Genomic DNA, 8,354 nt, shown 5'->3' with positions numbered 1-8,354 from the left:
TAGCTCTGATCCCCAACTGCAGTTTCCACTGCAGCCAGCTGACAGCATCCCTGAGCCCACTGACTTGAGACGGGGTGGGAGGCAGAGTACTTGGCCCAACGCCCTGAGCATGTTCCTAGGAGGCCAGCCTTCTGGGAGTGACAAGTAGAGCCACTGAGGCCCTCCCCCACCTCTGGGAACGCAGTGGGCAGGGCACCAGTCTCCGGGATCCCTGCTCTGAGTTCACTCTTTGTTGCCTCCACGTTTCGCTTCTTCCAGGCCCAATGTCAGCAATTAAAAATCTCCAGGACCTACAGCTCTGGGTGCAGGGGCAGAGGGAGAAACAGGCCAGAGGTGAGGACACACAAGCCAACCTGAGGGTCACAGACCCACTCCATGACCCTTCCCCAGGCTCCAAGGAACGGGCACCTGGACAGAGTGTAGTCAATGAGATCCTTACTGTAGAACTACAAAAACCACATGATAATGGGGAAGTCCCAGGCCATGGGGCAGGTCATGCAAACTCGGGCAAAACCAGCATCAGCCAAGAAGGCGGGTGGGGGAAGGAAAAAAAAAAAAAAAAAAAGCTAAGAGGAGGAGGAACTGGTCCACACCCAGACAAGGCCCAGTGGCCCACAAGGTAAATGGAGAGGTGGTTCCAACAGTTTCCACGCAAGTTTTAAAGAACCGTAGATTCCTGTACTATCAAATGCCCTGTGCTATTTGGGGGCTGCAGGGCCTTTGCACATGACGCCACCCGCAGGGACTACTCTTTCCTCCTTTCATAGAAGCAACAAGCTTCAGATCTCAGCTAAACCATCACATCCTGGAGATTTCTGGGACCACTCTTCTGAAAGCCTTCCTTCCTACAGGGCGCATCTCAACACTAGGAACTCGAGGTCAGGGACTCTATATAGCAGGGTCCTGGTGGTTGGGTCCTAGGAGACCCTGGCATAATGCTGTGTTTGACCAGTCCTAGGGAACACACGTGTTCACCCTGAATATCTTTCATTTTGGAAGCCATAGCTTCGTGTCTGTCTGGTGGCTGAGGGTGTGAACTAAGCAGCTTGAAAGGAGTCTAAAGACCTGGACGATGTGCTGGTCTTTCAAGATGACCCAACAATGAGTCTGACACGGGCTTGGAGCACCACCTGCGTGCCCGCAGTTTGTACTGGGCTCAATTCTGAATACACAGTCTGGAAGAGCTCAGGGCACCACTTGTACTACTGGGCAGGGCTGGATCAGTTCCTGACAGCCTACAGTGGTCTGTACGGCAGGGGCTGACCATCAAGTCCCCTGGGCTTCAGGGAATCACTACAGCCCCCCAGGGACAGGAGAGTGCAAACTGTAGGCAGAGGCAGGATGAACTCATGGTCAGATCTGAGAAAGAGTATACTCTGGCCCCATGGGTGGGGGCCAGGAAGAAGCTGCACTAAGAGCCTGGGTACCCAGTGAAAACTCAGCTCTGTGCGTTTCTATTAAAGTGGAGGGCATGGGTCCACGGAGGCACAGAGGATTGGGACCTGAGACCTTAGGGGTCTGACCCTGAGAGGAAGAAGGTGTGGGCCTGGTTTCCACGCTCAGCTCTGCCCACTAAGACAGAAGTATGCTTGTATGGATGGTGCTATGGCCGTGCAGTAGACCGCAGGGGTCTTTATGCCTCCAAGACACTTATTTCCTTTCCCAGAGGTGGGGCCCTGAGGAGGGATCCCCAAGGCAAAGGACAGCCACTGTAGATGCACAGGGAAGGGTCTTTCTCGGCAGGTGACAGTTAAAATAAGGGAAGAGTTCGGCAGGCAATGGCAGCCAGCTCTCCACCCACGCAACACACACACACACACACACACACACACACACACACGGTGCACACATACAGTACAATTAGAATAAGGTCACAACTAAGGTAGTTTCTTTTCCTTAGCTGTCCCCTCAGCAGGTGGCAGGGCCCTGGACCTCCTCCTTCCTGTCAAGAGGTGTAGATTCCCTAAGGCTACAATTGCACAGCTCTGGTCCTTTCCAGGTCAGCAGGCAAAGGCTGACTGAACGCTGGGATCCCTGACCTGGAGGTTAGGGGACCATTCTTGGCTTGGCTGGAGTTGGGGATAATTAGAGACCACATTTCTTCCCTGCTGCCTCCTCCACTTGTTTAGGGTCACCTGGCTCTCGCGAGTCACAGCTCGATACTCTCCCGACGAACTTAGGGTGGCAGATAGGTCGCCTCCACGGAGTTTGGCGAGAGAATCCTAGCTGCCCTTGGAGACCTCTGGGCCCGGAGCCAACTCGCGGGGGCGACCTCGGGCGCGGCTCAGAGTCCCGGCTTGGCTCTGCCTTCGGGAGAAACGTCCCCTCTCCGACCCAGAGCGCTCTCCTCCTCTCCAGGCGCTGAGGAGAAGCGGCCCAGCGTGGCCTCCGCCTCCGCCAGACCACCCAGGCCCGCCCGCCAGGGCCTCCGCGCCCCCGCCGTAGGTCATACCCGGAAGATCCCGAGCCCCCGCGTCCGGCCCGGCCATCCGCCTGACCGCCCCAGGGACTAAGCAGCCCGGGCCAGAGCTACCCCGCCCAGCGCCCCTGCCCTTCCACCTCTTTCTGGTCGGGGGGTCGGGGTGTCCTCCAGCTCACCTAGGAGGGTGAGTTTACCAGGGTCACCTGGTGCCTCCTGTCACTGCGCCACCCTGCGGGCAGAACCCGGATTTGGTAGCAATAGCTGATTCGAGCTCCACAGTGGAAGGAGGTATGTCTGGCTCAGGGGCCCTGTGGATTAGCATCCTTGCCTGCTGTCCAAAAGTCGAGCCACGCTGCAGAGAACCCGGCACCGGGGAGTAAGTCACCCTTAGCCCTCTGACCTTGCCTCAGTCGCGGGACCAGGCTGCAGGACGCCTGGCCCACGTGGTGCGGAGGGTGGGGCGGGATCCTTGGATTAGGGGCGTGGCGCGCCTGCCAACCCGGGCCGGGAGAGGCGGGGTTTCGGCCGCGGCTTAAAGAAACTTGTTGCGAGTCCCAGAACTGAGACTGAGCTGCCGCGGCGGAGGAGCAGCAGCTGGGCGCCTGCGTCGAGGACAAAGATTGGGTCCTAGGTGGCAACCTTGGATTCCAGAGTGTCCGTCCACAGCGTGACCGGGCGCGACCCCTGCGTCCATCCCCACTGAGTGGCCCCTCCGCGCGTGGCCCCGATGCTGGACATGAGTGAGGCCCGCGCCCAGCCGCCCTGCAGCCCTTCTGGCACCGCTAGCTCCATGTCACACGTGGAAGATTCAGACTCCGACGCGCCGCCGTCGCCCGCGGGATCGGAAGGCCTGGGCCGCGCGGGGGGCGGCGGCCGAGGGGATACTGCTGAGGCAGCGGACGAACGCTTCCCAGCCTGCATCCGTGATGCCGTGTCGCAGGTGCTTAAGGGCTATGACTGGAGTCTGGTGCCTATGCCCGTGCGCGGCGGTGGTGGCGGCACGCTCAAGGCTAAGCCACACGTGAAGCGGCCCATGAACGCCTTCATGGTGTGGGCGCAGGCGGCGCGCCGCAAGCTGGCGGACCAATACCCGCATCTCCATAACGCAGAACTCAGCAAGACCTTGGGCAAGCTGTGGCGGTGAGTGTGGGGACTCTTGACACTCTGGCTGAGGAAGGGAGTTTACGGACTGAAGGGGGTGGCATCGTGCCCAAGCTTGGGCTGTGCTCCTGGGCTAGTTCCAGGGTGGGTCTGATGGAAAAACACCTTCTGGTCAACAGAGACCAGGTGTAGGACCTTGGAGATAGTCCCAGGCTAGTGCTTGGAGTGTGACCCTCCAGCCTTTTCTCCTCTCCTGGGATATCCTGCTGAGAACTGCAAAACTGGTGATCCCGCTTTGAGTGGCCCTCCAAGGCCTGTAGGCATAGGGGCAGGCATCAAGCTGCTTTGTCCCTGGCAAAAACTGAGATAGCTACGAGGAGTCCAAATCTGCTGGCTGTCATGGCCCCAGGTACATCTCCCAGGTCACACCAACCTGGAATTGAGGAAGGAAAGAGTGGGTGAAAAGTGAGAGAGGCTTAGTGGGTACTTTGGCATGAGAAAGGCAGGCGTTATCGAAGAAGACTCAGGAACCTCCCAGGATGCCTTGAGTTTGAAACAGTTAACACTGGGCTGAGCAGGACAGTCAGGCTGTCTTGCCCTCTCTCAGCTTTGCTCACAAGCTGAGATGCGATGCGAGAGATTCTTGGGGTGTGTGTGTGTGTGTGTGTGTGTGTGTGTGTGTGTGTGTGTGTGTGTGTGCTTTCAAAGTAGTCTCCAGGATTTTTGCCTTCACTACTGGAAGCTTGGGACAGCAAACCCAGCTGCCTTGAGTCATGGCTGGCTCCCAGGAAACCTTGCCTTTGTCGAAGTGTAGTTTTCACTGGGTCCTGCCTTCCTCCTTTAGAGAGACTGAGAGAAGGGGCTGGGTTGGATGAGCAAATGGGGTGGAGAGGGGGGACCTCAAGAAAGATGGAGAATTAGGGTTTTTTCTTGTTCCTTGGACTATAAAGAACACACAGTCCAGCCAGGCGTGGTGGCGCACGCCTTTAATCCCAGCACTCGGGAGGCAGAGGCAAGTGGATCACTGTAAGTTCGAGGCCAGCCTGGTCTACAAAGCGAGTCCAGGACAGCCAAGGCTACACAGAGAAACTCTGTCTCGAAAAACACACAGTCCTCAGCACACAGGCCTATTGGGTTCTGCCCCACTGGTGCTTGGCTTCTCAGCACGGAGGTGCAGGTTACCCACTAGAGGGTATCCTGGTCTCTCCAGCATCCTGTCCTGTGCTCCTTCCATCTGACTCCAGGCCAGCTCCTACAGCAGTGTGTGTGTGCAGGTACTGTCTGGGCCTTTGGCAACCCTGGAACTCTGTGGCCATCCTTGCCCCGCTGTGTTCTCTGCAGCTTGCTGAGTGAAAACGAGAAGCGTCCTTTTGTGGAGGAGGCTGAGAGGCTCCGTGTCCAACACAAGAAAGACCACCCAGATTACAAATACCAGCCACGACGAAGAAAGAGTGTGAAGACTGGCCGGGGTGACTCGGACTCTGGCACCGAACTGGGCCACCACCCTGGTGGTCCCATGTACAAAGCTGATGTAGTGCTCAGCGATGCGCATCACCACAGCGACCACACAGGTGGGCTCCAGAACCCTTAGTGTGGGGAGAGACCTGGAGGGTGGCAAGGTCTTCCCTCCATGGTGGGCAATCTGCAGAGGGTTGGACTTTCCCTGGTCCCTTGACAAAGTCTCTGGGTATAGCTTTTTTTTATTTTTATTTTTATTTTTTAATTTTATTTATTTATTTTTTTGGTGCACAAAAGGAGGGGCTGCACAGCCCCATCCAGCACTCTGGAGATGTGTTATCTTCAGTGCGACTCACTCGCAATCTGCCTCCACTCTTCGGTGACAGCAGCATGGGTCGACAGCCCCAGTTTCAGAAACAGGCTGGTGGGTGGGGTCCCAGCAGCTAAGGAGCCCCAGTGAAGCTGGAGGCTGGCGGTGAGCTTCCGTTCACTCGGCTGTGATGGGGGAGAACAGGGTTGTGTGGGTTCACCTTGGGCCTGTGCCCGGGGCCAAGCATTCCAAGAGTGCCCCATTAATACTAGTTCTGGTGGGGCTGGCTGGCCACCTTCCATCCCCCACCCAGGTCTTCAGGGAGGGGCCTTGGGTATTCCCACAGCACAGTGCTTAACGGAATTTTCTCAGCCAGTATGTGAGGGCTAGGTCTGAGTCTGCAGGAATTTCTGGAAAAGTAAGGAAACAAAAAGCCGTTGATTCGTACCTGTGGTAGTTACCAGGGTTCTTGGTGTCACCCACCAGCTCCACCCTGGTCCCACAGAAGGGGCATTCATCCTTGCAATATACTTTCTTCCTCAGGCCAGACCAATGGGCCGCCCACCCCACCCACCACCCCCAAGACAGACCTACACCAGGCCAGCAGTGGAGGCAAGCAAGAGCTAAGGCTGGAAGGGCGCCGCCTGGTGGACAGCGGGCGCCAGAACATCGACTTCAGCAACGTGGACATCTCGGAGCTCAGCAGCGAAGTTATCAGTAACATGGATACCTTCGATGTTCACGAGTTTGACCAATACTTGCCCCTCAATGGCCATTCAGGCCTGCCCACAGAGCCCAGCCAGGCCACTGCCTCTGGCTCCTATGGGGGAACTTCCTACCCCCACTCCGGAGCAACTGGCATAGGCGTGTCCCCTGTGTGGGCCCACAAGGGAGCTCCCTCGGCCTCAGCCTCACCCACAGAGGCAGGACCCCTTCGGCCACATATCAAGACGGAGCAGTTGAGTCCCAGCCACTACAACGACCAGTCACATGGCTCACCTGGCCGTGCTGACTACGGCTCCTACAGTGCCCAGGCCAGTGTCACCACGGCTGCCTCTGCCACAGCTGCCAGCTCCTTCGCCAGTGCACAGTGTGACTACACTGACCTGCAGGCTTCTAACTACTACAGCCCCTACCCTGGCTACCCTCCCAGCCTCTACCAATATCCTTATTTCCACTCATCCCGCCGGCCCTATGCCTCTCCGCTGCTCAATGGGCTCTCCATGCCGCCTGCACACAGTCCCAGCAGCAACTGGGACCAGCCTGTGTACACCACCCTGACCCGGCCCTGAGGCTGCTGCCTCCTGGAGGACTCAGCATTCACGAAGTGTAGCCAGGTCTTTGAGGTCTTCCAGAAGTGTACTAGGTAGAGGCTGGAGGCAGCCAGCATGGCCCCACTCCGTCAAGTGCCTGCTGAATCTGCAGGAAGCCAGGCTTTGTCACCCTATGTGTCCTTTTGCCTCTGGATAGCCAAACTCCTGCCAGGGGACAGAGCTCTCTCTCCTCCTCCTCTTCTTTCTCTGAGGTGACCGGTAACTTCCTAAACGGGCCATTCTGTTGCTCTTCCTGTTTGGATAAGCGTGTACCTAGCTCCTGGATTTTGCATCTCGGTGGATGAGAAGACGGCTACAGCTAAGGACAAAGGGGAGAAGGGGCCTCAGGCCCTTACCAGCCTAGCCAAGAACTCCCCGGGACCAGCGGATGGTGTTCCCATGGTGAGAGAGCATGACGGCACATCTGTGGATGCTCGAGGATACATTCACGCGGCCACCTCTTGGGACCAATGTGAGATGGTGGGGTTTCTCATTACCACAGTTCTGCCCAGAACGGTTTGGCTGAGGTGAACACTTCCCGTGTCTTTTTTTTTTTTTTTTTTGTAATTTTTATTTTAAGGCTTAAACGTGTTTGTTTTTGAAATCTGTTGAAGATGTATTTATGTTCTGTGTTATTTTATCTTTAATTAATGAAGTCATTTGGGCGAAGAGTAGACTTTAAGACAAAATGAAAGCCAGGGAATCTCATCCTGTGAAGGGCAGGAGGGAGGTGGATGGATGAGCACCCCGTGGCATCGCTTTACGCAGCCTTCAGTTGCCCCACCCCCACCCCCGGAGGCCTCCACCGGGCACAGGAGGGTCTGGTTAGGACAAAATGTCCAGCAGCAGCCTCAGGTCGGCCACAGGAAGGCAGGAGTATCATCTCTGCCCTCGGCGGTGCCAGTCAGCAGAAGACAGAATTTCCTGCAAGTTGGCAGCTGCAGAACCACGGTAATCTTGGCTCTTTGGCAGCAGGCACTACTTACCAAGCTGTGAAAGGAAAGCCTCCTCCACTAACCTGCCTAGGTTCCTAGTTAGAGAACAACATCTGCTTCACTGCCTGCTTTGCTGTGCGCTCAGTGTATAACCGGCTACTTCACGGAAACTTGTGCCTTGGAGACTTTGTACATTTAATCACATATGAGAAGTTTGCTTCTTTTTAATTTTTCTACTTTTCGTACCTTTTTTTAGAGGGAAAAAAACCCTGTCTTTTTCTTTTTTCTTTTAGTATATCTCCTTCTGGGGTGGGGGTGGGAACCACAGCAAACTCATTTTTATGCAATCTTTTTTTTTTTTTTTTTGCGTTGAATTCAGAAAGACATTTGCTGTCCTTCGCCTGCTGTGTTTCGCTACTTTCTGACCAAGCAATGCTAACTTTTGTACAGATCGATTTGATAAAATTTAAAAAAAAAAAAAAAAAGCTTTTTATCTATGTGGAGCATGTTTTGTGTATCGCTTCTCTCAAGCTTGGGGATTCTTTCGTGAAGGTTCCTAGCAGGGATTGCTGAGACTCTGCTGAGGGTCTGGTTCCAGCTGCCTTGAGCAGGCACTGGGTGGGGGGGGTGTGTGCAGGGGGAGGCGGGATGCAGAGCCAGTCAGACTCCCCGAGGTTTTTGCTTCACCTCACCTTAAGGAGGTGGCCAGACACCAACCCCCTACCCCCCCACTCCCCCCACCCTCGTCACAATCATTTGATCTGAATTTAACCATCATGCCTTTAGCCTTGTCTGGCGATCTCATTTTGGGGGAT

General features: G+C 55.8%; 1 protein-coding gene across 1 annotated transcript; it reads left to right on the top strand.

Annotated features, from left to right (window-relative positions):
* Window positions 1-2,987: 2,987 nt before the first annotated feature.
* On the top strand, window positions 2,988-7,335 carry Sox8 (SRY-box transcription factor 8). The gene is made up of 3 exons (XM_051167953.1): window positions 2,988-3,562; window positions 4,865-5,094; window positions 5,835-7,335. Exons 1-3 carry the CDS (start codon window positions 3,150-3,152, stop codon window positions 6,581-6,583), a joined length of 1,392 nt encoding a protein of 463 aa, XP_051023910.1. The 5' UTR covers window positions 2,988-3,149; the 3' UTR covers window positions 6,584-7,335.
* The last annotated feature ends 1,019 nt before the right edge of the window (window positions 7,336-8,354 follow it).

The sequence above is a fragment of the Acomys russatus genome, chromosome 25 (genome assembly GCF_903995435.1).
Source record: "Acomys russatus chromosome 25, mAcoRus1.1, whole genome shotgun sequence".
Classification (NCBI taxonomy): domain Eukaryota; kingdom Metazoa; phylum Chordata; class Mammalia; order Rodentia; family Muridae; genus Acomys; species Acomys russatus.
The sequence above is the reverse complement of the archived record's forward strand: the minus strand, read 5'-3'. Positions and strand labels throughout refer to the sequence as shown.

Bases quoted from the DNA above. Each gene is read 5' to 3' on its own strand.
- Sox8 (XM_051167953.1), top strand. From the start codon at position 3,150: ATGCTGGACATGAGTGAGGCCCGCGCCCAGCCGCCCTGCAGCCCTTCT. The intron at 3,563-4,864 runs GTGAGTGTGGGG...TGTTCTCTGCAG, and splicing joins ACCTTGGGCAAGCTGTGGCG to CTTGCTGAGTGAAAACGAGA. The intron at 5,095-5,834 runs GTGGGCTCCAGA...TTTCTTCCTCAG, and splicing joins TCACCACAGCGACCACACAG to GCCAGACCAATGGGCCGCCC.